General features: G+C 56.2%; 3 protein-coding genes across 6 annotated transcripts; 1 reads left to right on the top strand and 2 right to left on the bottom strand.

Moving 5' to 3' along the window:
- Positions 1 to 1,626: 1,626 nt before the first annotated feature.
- Positions 1,627 to 4,688, bottom strand: KRTCAP2 (keratinocyte associated protein 2). Of its 3 annotated transcripts, none has more exons than XM_008579789.1 (5): positions 4,487 to 4,688; positions 3,696 to 3,850; positions 3,495 to 3,558; positions 2,025 to 2,091; positions 1,627 to 1,779 (listed from the first exon to the last, which is right to left on the bottom strand). In XM_008579789.1, the coding sequence occupies exons 1-5, from the start codon at positions 4,500 to 4,502 to the stop codon at positions 1,659 to 1,661; spliced, it is 423 nt and encodes a 140-aa protein (XP_008578011.1). In that variant the 5' UTR covers positions 4,503 to 4,688; the 3' UTR covers positions 1,627 to 1,658. The 3 variants fall into 3 exon arrangements, with proteins under 3 accessions (XP_008578011.1, XP_008578013.1, XP_008578012.1); XM_008579791.1 differs by lacking the exon at positions 4,487 to 4,688 and adding an exon at positions 4,236 to 4,288; XM_008579790.1 differs by lacking the exon at positions 4,487 to 4,688 and adding an exon at positions 4,175 to 4,282.
- An 850-nt stretch (positions 4,689 to 5,538) lies between these two features.
- Positions 5,539 to 14,580, top strand: TRIM46 (tripartite motif containing 46). Of its 2 annotated transcripts, XM_008579787.1 has the most exons (10): positions 5,539 to 5,616; positions 6,372 to 6,633; positions 6,875 to 7,218; positions 8,086 to 8,229; positions 8,349 to 8,444; positions 9,129 to 9,382; positions 9,659 to 9,780; positions 10,907 to 11,209; positions 12,068 to 12,365; positions 13,416 to 14,580. In XM_008579787.1, the coding sequence occupies exons 1-10, from the start codon at positions 5,593 to 5,595 to the stop codon at positions 13,807 to 13,809; spliced, it is 2,241 nt and encodes a 746-aa protein (XP_008578009.1). In that variant the 5' UTR covers positions 5,539 to 5,592; the 3' UTR covers positions 13,810 to 14,580. The 2 variants fall into 2 exon arrangements, with proteins under 2 accessions (XP_008578009.1, XP_008578010.1); XM_008579788.1 differs by lacking the exon at positions 12,068 to 12,365 and having other exon boundaries at positions 13,416 to 13,574.
- Positions 14,581 to 15,411: 831 nt separating this feature from the next.
- On the bottom strand, positions 15,412 to 20,284 carry MUC1 (mucin 1, cell surface associated). The gene is made up of 9 exons (XM_008579786.1): positions 20,105 to 20,284; positions 19,782 to 19,865; positions 19,231 to 19,296; positions 17,680 to 17,802; positions 17,526 to 17,581; positions 17,246 to 17,379; positions 16,979 to 17,100; positions 16,746 to 16,895; positions 15,412 to 15,775 (listed from the first exon to the last, which is right to left on the bottom strand). Exons 1-9 carry the CDS (start codon positions 20,135 to 20,137, stop codon positions 15,710 to 15,712), a joined length of 834 nt encoding a protein of 277 aa, XP_008578008.1. The 5' UTR covers positions 20,138 to 20,284; the 3' UTR covers positions 15,412 to 15,709.
- Between the last annotated feature and the right edge of the window lie 1,190 nt (positions 20,285 to 21,474).

Genomic DNA, 21,474 nt, shown 5'->3' with positions numbered 1-21,474 from the left:
CTTGGCACTGCCCTGGCATCTGTTCTCCAGGTCATCTCTACCCTTCCCTAGCCACAGAGGTGGTGCTCGCTGCCTGGCCCCACCCAAGCCAGCTCTCACTGTGGGAGGCATGGAGTCCTCAGGTGGCTGGGTCTCCAGGCTCTGTCTGTGCTCACCTAGACTTGTCTGCCCAGTTTCCACTCCAGGTTAGGAGAAAGTCAAGGTTTGACAGTGAGACCTAGAACCAACCCAGCTTCCCTGTAGGTCCAGGGTCCATTCTGGACAATATCCCCGCCTCTCCCAGAGGGTCCCACATACCACAAGCCCCCTTACCAGCCCAAACAATTGCTAGGTGAGTTGAAGCCTAGAATTGCCATTCTCTCGAGAGACTCTGGTCTCCATTCAACTCTCTCTGCCTCCGCTCCCAGCCTAGGCAGAGAAGAGGTTTAATTCAGGCCTCAGCCTTCCTAATCGGGCCAGTCTTTGGGGTCCTCCAAGAGGTTAGCTTCCACACTGAGTCCCAGGATTATCCCTCCTCTCCACGTCTCCAGGAGGGAGACGTGAGCTCATAGCACCCTCTGCAGGCATTTTGGGTAAACAGCCTAGCACACCCTCCTTAGCTAGGGAGAAGGGCTAGGGTCTGGGGTTCTGGCCACAAATGGGAGTGTAGTGCAGGTGGCCTCTAATCCTTGACCAGAACTCCTCTGACTTACTTCATCTTCAATGGGTCTTCTTCCCTAACTTAGGCACCCCTCCGTGTGCAGGATTTTGTTCTGGAAGGGCAGGTTCTTCCATTCAATCAACCCACCAGTCTTTACTGCCCATTATCAGGCACTGTGGAGAATACAAAGCTGACCAAGATGGGATGTGCACCCTAAAGCCCACACCATGCAGCAGGAGAGAGGGTGCCCAGATGCCCCAAAGGACAGGCACTCTGGACAGTTGTTCCTAACAGAGCACAGACAGGGCAGGACTTGAGCAGCCACCTGCCTCATTTCCATTAAGCCTGGCTCAGAGGTTGGTAATCTTGCTCCTATCATTTTATATACTTTTTCTAAAAGTTAGGAAGTTCCTAATATCTTGGCTACAAGACAGAGGAAAATAATGAAGGCACCAGAATAAAGAAGCTAGGGGCAGTGATCAACCTGGGAAGTCTCTCTCAACACAGGCATATGTTCATGCTGAATAGAACAGCTGGGTCCCGGAGGGCAACATCAGTAGGGAATTCCCACCTGCAGACTCACAGCAGAAGGGGCAGGAGGCTCATTTGTTCAGGGTAGGGAGCTGAAGTAACAAAGCCTCCATATAGAACCCCATGCTGTGGTGCAGAGGTGAGGGGCCTTTCCTTCCCTTACTATTCTGTTCCAAGATCTATTCCAGTTGACAGTCAGGATTCCCTGCATTGCAGCTTTTACCCCTTTCCCCAAAGATCAATACTGCATATCATTCATGCACTTTTCTTCCATGTGCTTTTCTCACAATAGTATATGCCACTCAATAAATATTTGGTAAAAATGAACCTTGGAGGAAGGAGAGCCTCACCATCTCCAAGGTCTGAAACAAATAGGGCCCCAACTGTCTTAACATGCTGCACACCCAAGCAGACATTGGCAGATGAGACCCACAACATATCACAGCTCACAGAGCTACAAAGAATCGACTTTATTGGACATTCTGGGTTAGTTTCTCTTCTTGCCCTTGCCCGTGACTTTGGCTGGTGTGAGCACTGGAGCTGTTGCCTGGTACAGAGTGGAGGAGATCTTGTTGATGTAGTACAGACCAACCATGGAGAAGATAAAGCTACAGGGTGAAGACAGAAAGAAAGTCATGGCATCAGTGGGCATGCTGCCAGCCTGGTGTCTCGTAGGGCAGACACGAGCATCAGGGAAAGAATCCAGGCTCAGGTTTAGAAAAACGGGGAAGGGCAGAGGAGGGAAAACAGAGGGAGAGGTAGGTGTGGGGGGAAAAGGTCTAGCACCATCACAGATGGATCTGGTGCCAAAGGACAGGACACTGCACCCCTTTCCCAGTTGTCAGGCACATACCAGGTGGTGACACACACTCGGTGGATGAGGCCAGATGCAAACAGAGCCAACAGGAGACAGAGGAGAACTAGGGAGGCAAGAAGGGCAGTGGTCAGAATGCAAATACCAGGAATTCATATGTGCGGTCTAGGAGAAATTTCGGACCCTCTGAATCTTGAATACCCTTCCAAATGGCCTTAATGATGGCCAGGAAATTGAGATAGGAGATACACACTTTTTACCAGCTCTGTCCCAAATCTCACTTAACTTCCCTATCCAGTCTTTCCTCTCATAAAGAGGTAAAGGAAAGGTGATAGCAGAGCCTGAAGGGCAAGGCTTTCTCCCATTTGTGAAAGGGGTAAAGGCCTTTCCAACAGATGCCAGCCAATGAGAATCAATTCTTTAAGCTGGCTGGCCAGTAGTGAAAGTTGAGGGCCTCGCTCCTTGGACACAGGTCCTCGCTCCTATGATATCTGGAATAGGACAGGAGAGAAGGTGGGAGGGCAGAAAGCAAGGGCAAACAGGGACCCACCTGCCCAGCTGGGGAGGGCAGGGAAGGCAAAGAGGGCCCAGAACTTTGCCCCACAACAATGGTTTCTTTCAGAAGAACATGAAGACAATACACAGGGAAACAAAATCTAACAGGGAGAAGTGCTGGGGCTACTGGATGGAAAGAGCTCTGGAAGCCTGCAACAGGGGCAGGCAGAGAGAGCAAGACCTAGGGGGAGGGAGAGAAGAGAGCAACAGAGACAGATCTTTGTTTTACCAGATTAAGGTTTCACATGAGATTGCATCTGCTGTGAATTTCTGAGCATGTGGCATTCCTTAGGTGATCTGGCCTTGATGCCTAATTTGCTTTATGAACTTAATTCTCCATAAATAGCTAAATCATCAATTCTCAGTTACATGAGCAATTTAACAAGGATTATTCCAAACAGTATATAACCTAATAGTTATTCTAATTTGGTCAGGATTTCTGCTGCCATAAAATTTGGTGTATCTAATATTTAGGTTCTTCACAATCTTCTTAAATAAATAGAATGCACTAATATTGGGTCAATTTCACATCAGAACCACTTGGTGAACTTGGTCGTGCTTTTTCTTCTGATGGAGACAAAGAACATCTCCTGGTGGGTGGACGAAAAACATCAGTCCAAACTTGGCTGTTTCCCCTCAAACCTTCCCTGGAAGCTGACCAGTAGGTAACAGAGTTTCTTGCTTTCTTGCTTTCAGAGGCCTTCTCTTCCAGGTTTGGCACCGCCCCTGGGAGAGCCGGGCACGGGTTGCCATGACAACTGGATCTTATTTAGATCCAATTCTAGGATCTAAATAAGATCTGGATCCAAAAGTGTCATCTGTCTTCAGACAGTTTTAGTAAACATATTTCTCCTTAACAACCTTTACCATCTAAGCACCTGAAAATATAGCATCATGTTTGGGGGAGGTCAGATAAGAAAGGGTTCAAATACTCAAGCCCCAATTTTCACTCACTCTCAGGGAAGATCTTTGCTTGGAATCCTTTGCCAAAGACAAGATTCTCCAGATTATTGAAGGCCTGGGTTGAGGGAGTTAAGGAGTAGGGTGTGCAACGGGGGCAGAGCTGTGTGGATAAGGGGAAGGTCACAAGCCTACGTGGCCCTCCACCCTTCCTGCCATTGAACACCCCTCCCCCTTCCACCGCAGGGAGGATACAGTGAGGGAAAAGACGAAAAGGCCGGAGCCCAGCAGGCCCCCCTGGATGGTGAGCCACTCGGTGGAGGCCAGCTGGCGACTGTACATCTGCATCCCAGCGAAGAGCAGCAGGGACAGGAGGGAGGAAAGCGCCAGCGAAGTGCCCGTACCCACCACTGGAGGGAATGAGAGAAGGGACGGAGAGTCAGACTCGGCCCTCCCTCCAGGAGTCGTAGGCAGATTCGGCCAGCCCTGAAGCTCAGTGGCCCGACCACTTCCAAGCACTCCAGGGACCGCAGCACACTCCCCAACTCCCCACACTTTGCGGAGACCCCCAGGAATTTCTCAGCCCGGACGCCCCGAATCCTCCACTCTTGTGGAAATGCCCGCTCTTTAGAACCCGGGACACGTCAGCTCAGCCGGGAGAGAATCAGGAAGGCTGGCCCGCCCCAATTCCGACCCCCGCTAGCCCACCCGCGGGACCCCACCAGTCCCGTTACCCATCACGCCCCGCCCGTGGGTCCAACCGGCGCCTCAGGCCAAGAAAGAGGGGAGCCGAACCAGGTGTGGTAAGCTGTACGCATGCGTCAACGCCCAAGGTGGACTTGCTTCACCCTAAGTCTTCCTATTTCTCCCTCCCGGCGCCTGGACGCAGCGCCCTCTACCGGAAGGGAGGAAATAGTGCGTCAAAGAGCATCCTCAGCCACCGCCCTGGTCCCCAGCACCGCACACCCCGCACAGTATGCCTCTCAGAACAAACTGCACTTATCTCTTCAAGTCATTAGGTCCATGGCCTATAGCCTCTAGCTCACCTGTCTTCTTTGCCATTTATGTCATTGCCAGTGCGTGTTCCTCAAACCTCCCTGCCCCACGACCATTGCCTCAATATCTCTTGTGGACTATTGCCCAACCCAAAATGTAGTGCTCCCAACCTGGAGCCCATCTTCCTCTGAAACTAACCTCCCACTTTATAAGAGTAAGATTAGGAGCCAATGAAGAATGCGTATAGAAGAAACGGCTCCCCTCTCAAATACCCTTCCGTGTTACCCAACCCCCCGACCGCATCTTGAGAACCACGTGGAGAGAACTATTTCCCACCCTCTACCCGGACCGGCGCTGTTCCAAGCTGGTCCCTGGAGCATGCGCAGTGACACCTCTCCCCCACCCCTACCCACACCCCCACCGGGCTCCAGCTTTAAGCCCGGGGCTCGCAGCCGCAGCCGGGATCGGGCACCCGGGGGCGGGCGGGCACGGTAGGGCCATGGCTGAGGGTGAGGATATGCAGACCTTCACTTCCATCATGGATGCATTGGTTCGCATCAGTGTGAGTTAAGGAGGGGTCGAGGGGAAGGGGAGGGGGCATATAGAGGTCCGGGGTAAGGCGGGACCTTGAACAAGTGGGGATTCAGGAAGATGCTGGGATGTAGACAGGGGGCTAGTGATGGTGATGGAAGAAATGACTGGGGAGGTCGGGATGCAGGTATGAGAGAGCAATCCCAGGGGCAGCCTGGAGGTGAGTGTCGTGAAGGCGTCCGTCTGCTGGGGTGTGAGAAGCAAGGAGCTGCCCAGACGCAGCGGGTGGGCTGGGGTAGCCGCCAGCAGTGCACCAGAGCTGGGGCTTCTGGGGAAAGGCGCTATGCAATGAGGGGGCATGTGTGAGCTTGGATATCTTCAGGAAAACCGAGGACAGGTGGGGTATTGAAGGAGCCTCCTCAGGGTGCAGTTCCCAATTTGGACCCCTCCTCGAGACCCCACCCCGCCGCACCCCCACTCAGGTCTGCCTGCGAGCCTGCGGTTGTCATGGCAACCCGTACCCGGCTCTCCCAGGGGCGGTGCCAACCCTGCTCCCCCACCACCACTTCCTTCCCCCTCCCTCGCTGTCCCTCCCTCCTTTGTGTCAGCTGCGCCCCTGACCGGGATGGCTGCGAAGAGAGGGCCGAAGGTGAGGTGTGGGGGTGGGGCATAGCCTGAAGACCCCCGCCACCAAAAAGGGGAGGAGTACTTCCGGTGGGGAGGGGGCGAATAGGCGGGGCGCTTATTTCCCCCCCTAGCTTGGGGAAGGGGTTGCCGCTGACTCGGTTGCGCGCTGGGGGAGGAGGAGGGAGGGCCGAATGGTGGGGGGCGAAGGAGAATGGATTGGTATGGGGGACTGGAGGAGATGGATGGGAAAGTGAAGGAGGGGGAATGGAGGTTAGGGCGGCCGCAGACCGGAGCCGCTGCATAAGGACGGATAGGGAGGGCAGGAGGATGGAGAGCAAGCGGCGCCTGGCAATGGGGAGGAGTCACGCGTGGAAATAGGGGTGCTAGAGAAGGGGGCGGGGGTCGCACCGGGAGGCGGAATGGGCGGTGTCCTTGAGAGAAATGCCCAGAGCAGGAGGCCCAGAGATGAGGAGATGGAGGCAAGTGAGGGGGGCTGCCGGCTGAGGCTGCTGCAGCCAGAGTGATGAGGGTGGGGTTTGAGGCTGCGGGAGGCATGAGCTCCAACCATCCCTCCTCTGTGGGCCTTTGGTTCTGCAGGAGGGAAAGAGGCAAGGGAAAGGTCTGTGAACCATACCAAGGCAGGGGTTGGGGAAAAGCCGTTAAGTAGCTTGTCTTGCCTCTTTCTGAGACCTCTGGGATCTCTAAGGGCAGCCTAGGGTCCTGCTGAGATATGCTTAGGTGTCCCAGGTCTGACCCAGCCTCCCGGTCCCTCCACAGACAAGCATGAAGAACATGGAGAAGGAACTGCTGTGCCCAGTGTGCCAAGAGATGTACAAGCAGCCACTGGTGCTGCCCTGTACCCACAACGTGTGCCAGGCCTGTGCCCGGGAGGTGTTGGGCCAGCAGGGCTACATAGGCCATGGCGGGGACCCCAGCTCTGAGCCCACCTCTCCTGCCTCCACCCCTTCCACCCGCAGCCCCCGCCTCTCCCGCAGAACTCTCCCCAAGCCAGACCGCTTGGACCGACTGCTTAAGTCAGGTGGGGCTGGGACCTGTCGGGTGGGGGTGAGAATGCTTTGCTGTCCATCAGGAAGATGGAAGGGGTCTATCACTGGTCAGGGGCATCTGTCTGTCTTTCTCGGGGTGGAGATATGGCTCATTCTGGCTCTAATAAGAGCTGAGTTCTGTTACAATAAAAATCTAATTTTTTAATTGAACAGACTTTCTCCACCCCCAGCCAGCTGTAACTCACCTCTTCTACCTCCCTGGTCCATCCACAGGCTTTGGGACATACCCCGGGCGGAAGCGAGGTGCTTTGCACCCCCAGGTGATCATGTTCCCATGCCCAGCCTGCCAGGGTGATGTGGAGCTGGGAGAGCGGGGCCTGGCAGGGCTTTTCCGGAACCTGACCCTGGAGCGTGTGGTAGAGAGGTACCGCCAGAGTGTGAGTGTGGGAGGCGCCATCCTATGCCAGCTGTGCAAGCCCCCTCCACTAGAGGCCACCAAGGGCTGCACAGAGTGCCGTGCCACCTTCTGCAATGAGTGCTTCAAGCTCTTCCACCCCTGGGGTACCCAGAAGGCCCAGCATGAGCCCACCCTGCCCACCCTCTCCTTCCGCCCCAAGGTGAGCCAGCTCTTGCAAGGCCTACAGAGGGAGGGACATGGTGGTGCTGGGTGGGTGGGGGTGTCTGGCATTGTGGGCTCCCAAAAGGAGGGGGGAGGGGTTTACCACTGCCAAGCTCCTTTCTCTAACAAAGTCATTGGACAAATCATTCAACATGTTTGGGTGCCTCCATCTCATCTGCTGCATGGGGATGATAGTTATCTGCAGTATCCATTCCTGCAGGATTGTAGAGAGGATCACATGAGATAATGTTTGTTCACTAAAAAGTATTATCTGTACAGTGCAAAGGTCTATATGCATTAATTCTTTTTTTTTTTTTTTGTCCTTTTTTGAGACCGGCCGCACCGCGCTCAGCCAGTGAGCACTGTGAGCGCACCAGTCATCCCTATATAGGATCCGAACCTGCGGCGGGAGCGCTGCTGCGCTCCCAGCGCTGCACTCTCCCGAGTGCGCCACGGGCTCGGCCCTATATGCATTAATTCATTGAACAAATATTTATCAGGCACCTGTGTGCATGGTGCTGTTCTAGGCGTTAGAGACACAGCAGTGAACAAGACGGCCAAAGTCAATTATTAACCTCAAGGCTAACATTAATTATAATCATTATTATTGTTATTACCACACATCCCAGTAAGGTAGATGAAGGGAGGAGCAAAGCTGGTAAAATCGGCATTGCCTGGAGGCTGCAGGAAAGGCTCTCTTTGATGCCAGTGTGTACCACCAGGTGGCTCTGTGGAGCACCACCAGCTGCTCTCCCTTCCACTCCTATGCAGCTTGCAGAGGGAGGACACTGAACTGCTCTACTGGTGGGTCAGCACCCTGATACACACCATAGGCTGACTATCTCACTGCTCTTTGTGTCCCTAGGGTCTGATGTGCCCAGACCACAAGGAAGAGGTGACCCACTACTGCAAGACGTGTCAACGGCTGGTATGCCAACTCTGCCGGGTGAGACGCACCCACAGTGGGCATAAGATCACACCAGTACTCAGCGCCTACCAGGCCCTCAAGGTGCGGACCCCTCCCCACTCAACCCAGTACTAACTCACACTCACACCCTCTTGCACCTCCTCCTAACTGCTGGCTTCTGCAGAGCCGGGTGTGATGCCCACCTCTTTCTTCCCCCTTAGGACAAGCTGACAAAGAGCCTGACATACATCTTGGGAAACCAGGACACTGTACAGACCCAGATCTGTGAGCTGGAGGAGACCGTGAGGCACACAGAGGTGAGGGAGGGCATGGAGGTGGGCCCTGGGCCCTGTCTGGGAGTGGGGGCAGGATGGGGGTGTGGGTGGGCCTGGCCCAATCACCTTGTTGCAAGCTCAGGAAGCCCGTGAGGTGTGTCAAGGTTCTGGTTAAACCAGGTTGGCAGGAATACCAGTGCCCCAGGCCAGGCTGTACTTGGAGCTGAAGTGGGGGTGGGGTGGCTATAGCTCAGGACAGAGAGAACTTGAAAAGCCTTGGGGATATAGCTTAGTTACCTACTGAGGATGGCACACATCCCTGGAGCTAGGGTGGGGTGATGGCTGATACCTTCTGCCAGCTTGTTTGAACCAGCTAACATGGGGATGGACAAATAAGGGTGGCATAGATGCCAGTGGACATTAGTTAGTGCAGTCCAAGTGGATGTTAGTGCAGCCGTGGCCTCTTTTGTTTGGGTGAGTCCTTAAGGGGCCAGGATTATAACAGGCATCCAGGAAGGTTAGCACAATGGTCAGGAGTTGAGCCCATCTGGGGGTGCAGGTGCCTTTGCGGCCATGAGCCTGGCCCTGTTGGAATGGGTAGGTAGGATTTCCCCATGTGCTTTGTGATCCTAGTCATGGTGTGGTGTCCCAGGGGGCTGGCACAGGTACTGCCTCTGAGAGGAAGACAGTAGGTCATGCGTCCTTTGGGTGTTGCTCTCTGGGCAGGTGAGTGGTCAGCAGGCCAAGGAGGAGGTGTCACAGTTGGTGCGGGGGCTGGGAGCTGTACTGGAGGAGAAGCGGACATCGCTCCTTCAGGCCATTGAAGAATGTCAGCAGGAGCGGCTGGCCCGTCTCAGCACCCAGATCCAGGAGCACCGGAGCCTGCTCGATGGCTCAGGTCTAGTGGGCTATGCCCAGGAAGTACTTAAGGAAACAGACCAGCCTTGCTTTGTGCAAGCAGCCAAGCAGCTGCACAGCAGGTACTCAGGACATGGCACAGAGGCACTGGTTTCTAGGGGGAAGGGACAACATCTAAGATTATGTTAGCCAACATCTAAAATAATGTCTAGGGTAATGTCAGGCAGAGAGCTGGGGCCTTGAGGATTTTCATGAAGCCAAACTGATCCTGGTTTGACCCAAGGGGTGAGGAAGAGACCCAAAGCAGATGCCAAGGCTGTACGGGCAGGCAAGGCAGAATCAAGGGGAAGGTGGTTGCCCAGATGGAGGTGCCTGACCCTTTCCTGTTCCCATCCCAGGATTACCCGAGCTACTCAGGCCCTCCAGACATTCCGACCAGCTGCCAGCTCCTCCTTCCGCCATTGCCAGCTGGACGTGGGGCGTGAAATGAAGCTGCTGACAGAGCTTAACTTCCTGAGAGGTAAGGAGATGGCCAGGCCCCATGCCCAAACAGAGCCTTCTTCCCTTCCTCCCCAGCAGCGGGCCCGGGGGGCAGTGCCCACCCGGGACCTCCGCGGCCTCCTGCCCGGCCTGGCCAGCCACTCCTCCCACCCAGCCCACCCTGCCACACCGTCCTACCGCGCTCAGCGCTGCTTCTCCCTCTCTTTGTTTGTAGGCTGTGGCCACCGCGGACTCTGCTCCGGAGCACCCCAGGCAAGTCAGCGGTCCTGCCCTGGGGGCCCTGCCCCCTGCCGGGCCACCCTTCCCCACCCCGCCGCTTCCACACAGCTCGGCCACCCACTCATTCCTTCCTTTTCTTCCCTGCTTGAACCCAACTTCTTGGCCCTCGCACTTGACCAATGCCCTCTGTCTCTTCTGCCTTCTTTAGGCTCTTGCCTGATTCTGGCCTTTCTGATCTTTTGTCCTTGTAACCCCTGCCCTCTGGACTTTCATTCCCTTCCCTTTGACCTCTACTCCCTGCCATCAAGTTTCTGCTTTCCCTCTGTTGTCTCCCCATTTTCTACCTTGCTGACTCTTGCATCTGCCTCCCAATCCTGCCCGCCCTCCTTCCTGCTCAGTGCCCTCTTGCCTGGGTTCCAGTGGCCTTCTCCCTAGGGCTTCTCTTTTTTTTTTTTTGGCAGCTGGCTGGTACAGGGATTGAACCCTAGACCTTGGTGTTATTCGCACTATGGTCTAACCAACTGAGCTAACCAGCCAGCCTCCATGGGGCTCCTCTTTACTCACAGAATGTCTAAGCTGGAAGGGCCCACAGAATTTATCAGGTCCAATACCCTCATGTGACAGAGGATGAAACTGAGGCCCAGAAAGGGGACATGACTTATCTCAAGCCAAAGTGAGGTAGTAGCAAACCAGGATTAGAAGACAGGCCTCCTGACTCCCTGCCCAGCACTCTCCTGCCTCTCCTTCTCCCTTGGGCCCTGCCTTGCCCATCCTGTGCCCAGTGCCCAAATAGGTCTTTTCCCCAGTTCCCTCTCACCCACACTCACCCCCCGGCTCCCGCTGCTTTCCCTTTTCCTGCCTGTCCCTGCCCTCCATGCCAAGCCAATGGCCAGGCCCTGACTGACCCCTGCTGTCTCTTTCAACAGTGCCTGAAGCTCCTGTCATTGATACCCAGCGCACCTTTGCCTACGATCAGATCTTCCTGTGCTGGCGGCTGCCCCCCCACTCACCACCTGCCTGGCACTACACCATTGAGTTCCGACGCACAGATGTGCCTGCCCAGCCGGGCCCCACCCGCTGGCAGCGGCGGGAGGAGGTGAGGGGCACCAGTGCCCTGCTCGACAACCCTGACACAGGCTCTGTGTATGTGCTGCGTGTCCGTGGCTGCAACAAGGCTGGCTATGGCGAGTACAGTGAAGATGTGCACCTACACACGCCCCCAGCCCCTGGTGAGTGAGGAGGCAGGTGGGCACTGTGTGGCAGGCACAGGCAGTCGTGCAAAAGGCACGACACAGGTGCTTGTGCAGAAGGTGCAAACAGCTGGTTCTGGGTAGACAATGGAGAGGCCATTTAATATAGTGGGTCACACGCACTAGCTCTGGAGCTAGACTACATGAATTCAAATCCCAGCTCTGCCTCTTGCCACCTGTGTGGCTTTGGACAAGTTTTTCACCCTCTCCGAACTTTAGAATCCTATTCTATAGAGATGATAATAATACTTACCTCTTAGGGTTGTTGTGAGAATTAAACTGTTGTGAGAGGATACATGTAAAGTCTTGGCACAATTTCCAGCTCACAGTTGGGACACAAGAAATGTTAATAAAGTGACTCTCTAGAAAATAGTTTGGACCCTGGGGTATGGGCATGAGAGGGGCATAAGACTTAGGGGCTGGGTGTAAGGGCCAGGTGTGAGCATCAGAGTGTGGGCTGGAAGGTATACATAGATGGTGGGAATGTCACCAGGTGGAACAGAAAAACAGAGGGGATTGTCCATAGGCAGGCCATAGGAAAGGGGTCAGAGGAAGTATTGTCAGTCAACCAGGTCTGGGACACTGGTTTCTGTGCCCACTAAAACTCTTCCTGGGGTCCCATGCCTATTTGGGATGCCCCTTCTTTTTTCCTTATGCCCCCCATTCCAGTTCCCCAGGCCCTGTTCCTCTGAGCCCCCTGTTCCTGATGACTAAACCCTTCGGCACCTTGTTCCCTGTTCTGAAATCTCCCAGTGTCTTCTGCTAACGCCTCCCAGTCCCCAGTGTCAGTGTTTGTCCCTGAAGTCCTTCCTTCCATCTCATCCCTCTCCACTCCAGTCCTGCACTTCTTCCTTGATGGCCGCTGGGGTGCAAGCCGGGAGCGGCTGGCCATCAGCAAGGACCAGCGAGCAGTACGGAGTATTCCAGGGCTTCCCCTCCTGCTGGCTGCTGACCGGCTGCTGACTGGCTGCCACCTGAGTGTGGACGTGGTCCTGGGTGATGTGGCTGTGACCCAGGGCCGCAGCTACTGGGCCTGCGCCATAGACCCAGCCTCCTACTTGGTGAAGGTGGGCGTCGGGCTGGAGAGCAAGCTTCAGGAAAGCTTCCAGGGTGCCCCTGATGTGATCAGCCCCAGGTCAGGCCCCTCTGGAACGGATGGGGTATGGGGGCCTTGGGTGGGAGCTGGGGGCAGAGCAGGGGTGGCAAAGGGAATGCAGACTTGCTGGGATGGGGCTGGAGAGGGATTAGGAGGAAGCAGCAGGAGCACGGAAGCCAGGTTGGGAGGCCTGTGGCCCGGAGAGAAGTGGGCTCAGCCAAAGGGTTTCTGAGGATTGATTTTTAGGGGGTGTGATCAGGGAAAGGGAAGAGAGAAGAGGGAGCCATCTGCACATCCTTTCTTCCATCACTCAGGACCAATACACCATCTCTCCAAGCTTCCGCGTCCTTTCTCTCTAATACGCCACTTCCAACATCCTTTCTCCACAAAACCTTTTCTCTCCAAGACCTCCTTCACCCACATCTTTTTACAACATCCTGAAATTCTTCCCTTAAACATCCCATCTCCACAACCTTCTCCCCAACATCCTGTTTAACACCCTCCCACACATGCGTTTCTCCCTGAACCCCTTCTCCCGAGCACTCTATCCCCAACACCCCATTTCTTCAAAATGCTCCCTCCCCAACACCGATTCTCTCCCAAACCCCATCATCCCCCAGCCCCGCATCCCTCTAACATCCTTCATCTCTCTCCCAACCCCCCGCCTTCCCAACATCTTTTCTCCCTTCTCCCTGCTGTCTTAGTCCCCAACCCCTCAGTCTTCTGACATCCTCTAGCCCTCAAAACCCTCTCCCCAGCATGATTTCCCTAACGCCATTTTTCTCCACACCTTCCTATCAATAAGCGCTGCGTTTCTTCAGTGTGCTTTACCAACACCTGGCTTTCTTTTCTCCCGATGCCTCTCTTGCTACTGTGCTTTCCTGTCAGTACCCTTTCCCATCACACCAAGCCCTCAGCCCTGTACTCTAACCCGCCTCTTCAACATGTTTTCTCCTCAGTACCCAAAATCCATCTCTTCAACCTCTTGCTCCGCGACATTCCATCCTCCCAACACCTCTACCCTCTGGTAGCCTACCCCCCCCTTACTCCACTCCCCAACATCCTCCTACCTGACGCCCACTCCTGCAGGTATGACCCGGACAGCGGGCACGACAGTGGTGCCGAGGATGCCACCATGGAGGCGTCACCACCCTTCGCTTTTCTAACCATCGGCATGGGCAAGATCCTGCTGGGGTCCGGCGCGAGCTCAAGTGCAGGGCTGACAGGGAGGGATGGCCCAGCAGCCAGCTGCACGGTGCCCCTGCCACCCCGCCTGGGCATCTGCCTGGACTACGAGCGGGGCAGGGTTTCCTTCCTGGATGCGGTGTCCTTCCGTGGGCTCCTGGAGTGCCCCTTGGACTGCTCAGGGCCTGTGTGCCCTGCCTTTTGCTTCATTGGGGGTGGCGCAGTACAGCTGCAGGAGCCCGTGGGCACTAAGCCTGAGAGGAAGGTCACCATTGGGGGCTTTGCCAAGCTGGACTGACCCTCCCAGGCCCCTCCTTCAGAACAGGGGTCCTCCTGAATCCCAGCCCCCCAAGCCTCCTGGTGCCGGGTTGTTACCCCTGGCAGCTTCTCCCCAAACTCTTTCTACCATGTGGCCCTGCCCCTTACCCTAAGTCCGTGTCTTCCCAGGGCTTTCTCTTTACCAAGGGGCTCTCTGGATTTCTCCCATTCTCTCCACTGCCTGCTAGCCCAGCGCCGCCCCCACCCCAGCAAGTCTGCTCCATTCCCTGACCTTGGCATCCTACCCAAGTCATGGGGAGAGCCCCTTCCCTATTCCTGTCCTGTGCTCCTCAGGCTGATTAGGAAAGGCACCTGGAAGACTGGGCATGATCCCCAACTCTGCCCTTTGCCCTGCCAAGTTCCCTGCCCCACTGATGCTGAACTACAGCCTTGGGGCAGTCAGGCTTTCTGGCTGGACACTGTCCAGGCACTCCCTGGGGAGGGGAAGGGGAACCTGCCATCCAGCTTTATTTATTTGGGTCTCCATACCCCCCAGCCGCATGCCCCTTATGTCCCCTTCTCACTCCTGCATGCTTTACCTGTCCTGCACTTGTGCCAACATGCCAAGTCTCCCTCAGGGACCCAGCTAAGGCTGGGTGTCCCCACAGGGTTGGGCCAGGCCAGGCCTCTGGTGCCCTCTGCTGTCCCCCTGCAGTGGGCACCGCAAGGCCTGTGCAGAGCAACAGCTGTTATTTTCGTGGTTTATAAACAAATAAACTGTGATGCCAGGCACATCTGTGCCTTCTCTGAGCATGACCATTCCTCTTCGTTTCTGTGTTGGGTGTGGCCAGCCAGAGGATTCTAGGGTGCTCTGCTATTGTTCAGCGAAGGGGGTGGGGAGCATTGAAGGAAGGAGGGCACCTGAAGGAAGGAGGTCCTCAAGCCAGGTGGTCCGAGCCTCCCGCCACACAAGTCCACACAAGTTCAGGCCCAGGCCCCAACCATGACCACCAGGGGACACAGTGCCCAGGCCCTGGGAGAACAATGGTTAAAGGGGCAGGCACCGCTGTGGGCCCAGAACCACTTCCCCATTCCCAGGGTGCCAGGAGCCCACCCCAGAGACAGGGCGGGTGGGGAGGCCGAGGGCCAGGGAGGGGGCCGGGCCTGGCACCAGCGCCCGGATGTGATCCAGCCCTCACTTATCGCAGGCGGCCTGTTGATTGTGGCGTTATCACTGCCCAAGGATTTACTTCACACCTTCACACTCGGGCAGCTAAGAATAGAGCTGCCTGGGGGCACCGTGCCAGGGGAGAGGAGAGCACCTGCCGGAGTGAAACCCCCGCTGAGGAAGGGGAGCGCCACTGGCGCGAGACAGGGCCGAGTCATGCTAGCCCTCTGAGGTTTCGTTTCCTCCTTCCTCTTGTGCCTCCAGGGATGGGGGAGAGGTGACTCCTGAGTTGTTCTGGGGGCCTCCCCTGCTCCCTAATGTCACCTCTTCCCCATATCTGCTTCTCAAATGGACCCTGCTCCTTCTTGCCTCCTTTCCTCCCCAACTCCTCCCCCGAAAGGCCCCTTCCAGGCCCCTCACAGACATATTCTGACCACCCCTCCTATCCGCAGGTCACAAATGAAGGATCAGAAATTGGCGCAGTGGGAGGCACGTTTTATTCAGCCTTGCTCTGGTTCCACCCAATCTCTTCTGGGCCAGTCCTCCTGAGAGCCACCACTGCACCACTGCTCCAGGCATATCTCCCAGGGATACACACATGTCTACACCAGGCTAAGATGAGTAAGGGAATTGGTGGGGCCTCTGAGGGAGGCTCTGAGCAGGCCACCTGAATTCTCAGCTCACCAGATCAGAACAGAGGAGAGGACTCTGGCAATGAAGAACCTGAGGGAAGTGGACTGGCACTGGCTGGTGTTCAGTGGGCGACATGCCCCTACAAGTTAGCAGAAGTGGCTGCCACTGCCGGGTTCGTGTAAGAGAGGCCATTGCCCGCAGACACCTGGGTGGGTGGGAAAGAGATCCAGGGTGAGGGGCAGAAGCTACCTCCTAGAGCTCCTGGATGGCACCTGGGGCTCGCCAGCTCTCAAAGGGTTAATTCAGAGAGAGCACCTGCCGGGCCCCACCAGCAGCCAGGTGACTGTAAACAGGACTGCTCCTCCCTCTGCTCCCTTCACCCCCTCCTCTTTGCTCTAACCAGTCCCCTTGGCCTCCCCTTCCACCCTTTCTCCCTCCATTCTCTGCTTCTCCAGCCCGAGGAGGGGTGTGGGTGTGTGTGGGTATAAAACTGGAAGATGGAGGTCTCCAGGAGGAAAAAAATGGGGGCAAGAAAAGGAAACTCCTCTCTCCTCCCCCACCCGGAGTGGCTTTCCAGCCCCAGGTGGCTGCAGTAATTATTTACTAGGTCCTGTAGAGAAAGGCCAAGAGAGGGAAGAAGGAGGGGTCCTTTCTTCCGTGTGGCTCCCAAGAACCCCTTCAGCACCCAGGCTCACTTGGCTTAGTGAGAGTTCTTTCTCTACACCAGGGACGCCCCAGCCTTTCTCAGTCTATTTTCCATTCTTATAAAGAGATGAGTGGGAGCCACATGCTCATTCCTTGTGACTCCTGCAGGAAGGGGCTCCCCCCTGGGCACAGTGCCCTACCCACTTTACCTCTGGGCATCCTAGTGAGCACCTCCATGGCGCCAGTTCAGCCAGAGCCTGCCAGCCATGAAGGTGGATAGCCAATGCTCTTTAGGGAATGCTGGTAGTGGGGGCACCTCCTCTTGAGATCCCCTTTCTTCCCTGGTCTCCTTCCCAGGCCCGTCCCCCAGAATTCCTCTGACCTCCACCCCCATCCTTGCCAGGTCCTCCACTGCTTACCTTTTGCCACCCCTCACTTCATCCAAGCTCTTTGGGTTTTCCAAGTACGCTTTTAGACCCCCTGCCCAGCCAAAGCCTCTGCCTCCCCCAGTCTATGGAGCCCATCCTCACCTCCTCATAGGGGCTACGACTGGTACTACCCGGGGGCACATAGCGCCCATGGGTGTGGTAGGTGGGGTACTCGCTCATAGGATGGTAGGCATCCCGGGCTGGAAAGATGTCCAGTTGTGCATAGTTCTTTCGGCGGCACTGACACACAGCCTGGGGAGACAGGAGGTTATGGTGGGCCATGGGATTCCTTCCACCAGGGGGACTCTGGTCAGGGCCAGAGACTGAGCACTTACCAGGGCAATGAGATAGATGATGGCCAGTGCAACCAGAATGCAGACCAGCACCAGCAGGGCAATGCCCCAGCCTGGTACCCCAGACCCAGTCTGGGCAGAGGAAGGAAACGACACAGCATTCACTAAAAGGGAAAAGCAGCGGTCAGGGCAGTTTCCCAAAGGAGGCAACCCCCACCTGGTAGCACCAATGGGAAGGGCAGGAACCCAGATGTTGGAGGACAGTGGCCCTGGCTTGGTGCTGGGCTGCACCTGGGGAAAGAGCCTCACCACTGACTCTTGAGATAGACAGGTTATATCTGGCTGCTTCTGATTCATGTTGAACAAGCTGTGTCTCCACACTCTGGGCATCAATGGTACCCTCTCGGAAGGCCAGAGTCGATTCTACCACCACAGATCCTGGCCTGGTCACAGGAAAATGGGCATCTCAGCCATGGGCTCCCAGCTTCTGGCTCAGCACTTTCCCCAATGACAAGTGTACCAAAACCTCCCCACAGTCATGACGAATCCACCCACCATCCACCCACAGAGTCCACACTCACAACTGTACCTGAAATTGATATTATAGAGGCCTAGAAAATCCTCTTGTTTATAAATCTGCAAAAGCTGGGGTGAGAGGGAAAGGACTTAGGCTCAATGCAAAGGGTTCAAGCAGTTCTAAAAGCTTCTTTAGGAGAGCATGTGAAGGAAGCACAGATACCCACCAATTCAGAAATGCTTCTCTGCAGCTCTTGGTAGTAGTTGGTCCTGGGATCTTCCAGGGAAGAGTTAAACTGGAGGTTCAAAATGTGGAAAGACAAAAAAAACAAAGAGACCCTAATAGACAACTGGGGAGAAGTACTGTGATTGGAGGAGGTGGGAGGAAAGACAGTGCTATGGTTAGTGCTACTGGCAATAGTCCTGGTGCTGTGGCTGGCAAGGGTGGTATGAGTATCAGAATGGTGGCTAGGAACTGAAGATTGAGTAACCTTGCTGATGGGGGTTGTGGTAGCCTTGGCAGATGTGCCATTGTGCACCAGAGTAAAAGTTGAGCCCGATGCAGAGATCATGGATGTGGTTGAAGTGACATTGCTGACTGGAGTGGTGGCCGAGCTTGGGGCAGGGCTGGTGATCAGAGGTGAAGTAGCAGCCTGAGCTGGACTGCTGGCCAAGGTGACATTGTGGGTTAGGGTGCTGGCTGAGTCTGGGGTGGGGCTGTTGGTCTGAGATGAGGTGACAGCCTGAGCTGGAGTGGTGGCCAAGCCTGGGGCAGGGCTGGTGGTCTGAGATGAGTTGACAGCCTGAGCTGGAGTGGTGGCCAAGCCTGGGGCAGGGCTGGTGGTCTGAGATGAGTTGACAGCCTGAGCTGGAGTGGTGGCTGAGCCTGGGGCAGGACTGGTGGTCTGAGAGGAGTTGACAGCCTGAGCTGGAGTGGTGGCCAAGCCTGGGGCAGGGCTGGTGGTCTGAGATGAGTTGACAGCCTGAGCTGGAGTGGTGGCCAAGCCTGGGGCAGGGCTGGTGGTCTGAGATGAGTTGACAGCCTGGGCTGGAATGTTGGTTGAGCCTGTGGCAGGACTAGTTGTCAGAGAGGAGGTGGCAGCCTGGGCTGGAGTGTTAGCTGAGCCTGAGGCAGGACTGGTGGTCTGAGATGAGTTGACAGCCTGAGTTGGAGTGTTGGCTGAGTCTGTGGCAGGGCTGGTGGTCAGAGAGGAGGTGGCAGCCTGGGCTGGAGTGTTAGCTGAGCCTGGGGCAGGACTGGTGGTCTGAGATGAGTTGACAGCCTGGGCTGGAGTGTTGGCTGAGTCTGTGGCAGGGCTGGTGGTCAGAGAGGAGGTGGCAGCCTGAGTTGGAGTGGTAGCCGAGCCTGGGGCAGGGCTGATGGTCAGAGATGAGGTGACAGCCTGGGCTGGAGTGGTGGCTGAGCCTGGGGCAGGACTGGTGGTCTGAGATGAGTTGACAGCCTGACCTGGAGTGGTGGCCGAGCCTGAGGCAGGACTGGTGGTCTGAGATGAGTTGACAGCCTGAGTTGGAGTGTTGGCTGAGCCTGGGGCAGGACTGGTGGTCTGAGATGAGTTGACAGCCTGGGCTGGAGTGTTGGCCGAGTCTGTGGCAGGGCTGGTGGTCAGAGAGGAGGTGGCAGCCTGAGCTAGAGTGGTAGCTGAGCCTGAGGCAGGGCTGGTGGTCAAAGATGAAGTGGCAGCCTGGGCTGGGCTGGTGGCCGAGGTGACATAGTGGGCTAGAGTGAGGGTGGGAAGTACACTGCTAGTCTTGCTCACAGAATTTCTCTCAGTGGAGCTGGAGGCTGGGCTGCCTTGAGTAGCTGAAGTCTTTGTTTCTGTACTCTGGCTGGGGTTAGGGGTGGTGGCAGCTGTAAGAAGTTAAGGTCACAGGATTGGATTGGAAGACAAATCAGAGCAAGGAGAAAATATAACCTCTGGCAACAAGAGAAGTAGGACCTGAGGCAGCACCAGGCAGCCCCCGGGTTGGCCCTCCTCTTCCTTCCCTGCCGGCAGCCTCCTGGCAGCCTCCTTCTCTCTTCCCACACACCTCTGCTCCTGGCCTGTCCATTTCTCCACTCCTAAGACTTACCTCTCCTGACTCCCTCCCCCCTGCTCCCAGCCTTCTCTCCAGGACATTCACCTTCCCCTCACACCCACTCTCCTGGGGACCACCTCTTCTCAGCCTGTCCTTAGCCTTTCTTCTTCATTCTGGAAGAGACTGGGCCACCCACATCTGCAATTTCTGCTTCTGGTGGTGCCATCTGCCAGGAAGCAAAACCCACAGAAAGACCAGGAAGACCACATGAGCAGGGTAGCCCCCTCCCCACCTTGTGCCCCTCACCTGTAAGCACTAGGAGTAGCAGCAGCAGGAAGAAAGGGGACTGGATGTCTCGTGTCATGGTGGTGGTGAACTGGGTGGGGAGGGGTTAGGACAGACTCAGGCAGGCGCTGCCTGTGAAGTGCAGCAGGCACAGGCGCCTGCTGCTTTATACCGGTCCCCCTCCCGCCCTAGGCACAGCCGGAGCAGGTGACAGGTGACAAAACTCCGCCTCCTGTCCCCTTCCCTACTTCCTACCTCTTCCTCCTCCTCCCCAACCATTCTGGGTAGAGTACATGGGCTCCAATCACTCAGCCCTCTGCCTCTGACAACCTGTTTGTTTTCCATCTGGCCTCCTCCTTTCATCGATCACTCCCTGGCTCCAGGAGGTGGGAGTAGGGGAGTCTGGGACCTGGAGCCCCCTGGCTTTAATTTTAGCGTAGAGCAACAGCTAGGTGAGAAAAGGGAACAGAGAAAGTGGGCTAGGTCAAGGTCCTGGACAGCAAGGTCGGGAAGCCCACCCGTACGTCCTCCACTCCATCTCCCCACTCTCCCTGAGTCCTTTGAAGCCCCACTCTACGGGGCTGAGAAGAAATAAGAGGGCTTGATAATGAGTGGACTAGGTGCTAGTTTTGGACTCCCTACCCCCACCACTTCCCGGAATAGCCCCACCCTTCTAACCGCTCCCTGTCCCGTTCCACACGCAGTTTTACCCCGAAACCCACAGTCCCCGCCCCAGCCGGACTTTCCAGCAGCCTGGGTTCCCTCCTTGACTTTCTCCCGAGAAGGGGGCGGGGGAAGAAATTTCCACTTGAAGACGAAACCTGGACTCTGCAGAGCCCTGGGGTCCTAGCTTCCCACCCCTCCACCTTCTAGCGGCGGCCTGGCTGCGCCGCTGGCCGAGAGCTCCTGCCCTCTAATGGTCACCGGGAGCCTCGCGGCGCCGGCCGCACGGGCTGAGCGGCTGCCCCGACCCAGTGGAGAGAGGGTTGGACGGCGCTGCCTATGTGCGGGCCGAGAGAGCCCGGGAAGGCTGGGTCCCGGGGAGAAAAGTCAGTGCCTCGGACAGAGAGGGCGGAACGCACAGTAACGATGGAGAGCCTGGGAGCTTTAGGAGGGGGATTTTGGGGCTCGCGGGTCTGGTGTGTGAAGGAAACGGGGCTAAGTTCGTGGGGTCCTGAGGTATGCGGAAGGGGCACCGAGGTATGTGGGAGAGGACATCGAAATGTGGGAGGGAGAATGGGATAGGTTATCTGGGGGGGCAGTTACGTATTTAGGAGGCGTAAAGTAGGTGGGGCCACAGAACGAAGTTTGGGGGCACGGAACTACCCTTTGGGCTGGAAGGCACGTGGAAGGAGCAAAACCATATGTAAGGGCGCGTAACGTAGGAGAGTCGAGAGGTATTCTGAAGAGCAGGAACCTTGGAAGCAGGGAAGTATTTAGGCCACAGCGGCACGTGGAACCTAGGCTATCAGGCCGGGTCCGACGGTTCTGGGTTGTGGTCTAGGCCGACGGAAGCAGTTATGACAGTATGAGGAAAACAATTCTTAGCTCCAGCGAACATGGATTGGCAAATGATACTTTTAAAACACTTTGGTGTGGGCCGAGCCCATGGCGCACTCGGGAGAGTGCGGCGCTGGGAGCGCAGCAGCGCTCCCGCGCGGGTTCGGATCCTATATAGGGATGACCGGTGCGCTCACAGT

The sequence above is a fragment of the Galeopterus variegatus genome, unplaced genomic scaffold (assembly GCF_000696425.1).
Source record: "Galeopterus variegatus unplaced genomic scaffold, G_variegatus-3.0.2 Scaffold1955, whole genome shotgun sequence".
NCBI lineage: Eukaryota > Metazoa > Chordata > Mammalia > Dermoptera > Cynocephalidae > Galeopterus > Galeopterus variegatus.
The sequence above is the reverse complement of the archived record's forward strand: the minus strand, read 5'-3'. Positions and strand labels throughout refer to the sequence as shown.

What these genes read in the sequence shown, in the direction of transcription:
- KRTCAP2 (XM_008579789.1), bottom strand. An exon ending in TTTTCGTCTTTTCCCTCACT is followed by an intron (nt 3,559 to 3,695) that starts GTATCCTCCCTG and finishes CCCTCAACCCAG; the next exon opens with GCCTTCAATAATCTGGAGAA. An exon ending in AGCAAAGATCTTCCCTGAGA is followed by an intron (nt 2,092 to 3,494) that starts GTGAGTGAAAAT and finishes TTGCCTCCCTAG; the next exon opens with TTCTCCTCTGTCTCCTGTTG.
- TRIM46 (XM_008579787.1), top strand. Translation starts at nt 5,593, where the DNA reads ATGGCTGCGAAGAGAGGGCCGAAG. An exon ending in GGACCGACTGCTTAAGTCAG is followed by an intron (nt 6,634 to 6,874) that starts GTGGGGCTGGGA and finishes GTCCATCCACAG; the next exon opens with GCTTTGGGACATACCCCGGG. An exon ending in AGACCGTGAGGCACACAGAG is followed by an intron (nt 8,445 to 9,128) that starts GTGAGGGAGGGC and finishes CTCTCTGGGCAG; the next exon opens with GTGAGTGGTCAGCAGGCCAA.
- MUC1 (XM_008579786.1), bottom strand. Translation starts at nt 20,137, where the DNA reads ATGAAAGGAGGAGGCCAGATGGAAAACAAACAG. An exon ending in GCTCCACTGAGAGAAATTCT is followed by an intron (nt 17,803 to 19,230) that starts GTGAGCAAGACT and finishes ACTTCTCCCCAG; the next exon opens with TTGTCTATTAGGGTCTCTTT. An exon ending in CTCTATAATATCAATTTCAG is followed by an intron (nt 17,380 to 17,525) that starts GTACAGTTGTGA and finishes TCCTGTGACCAG; the next exon opens with GCCAGGATCTGTGGTGGTAG.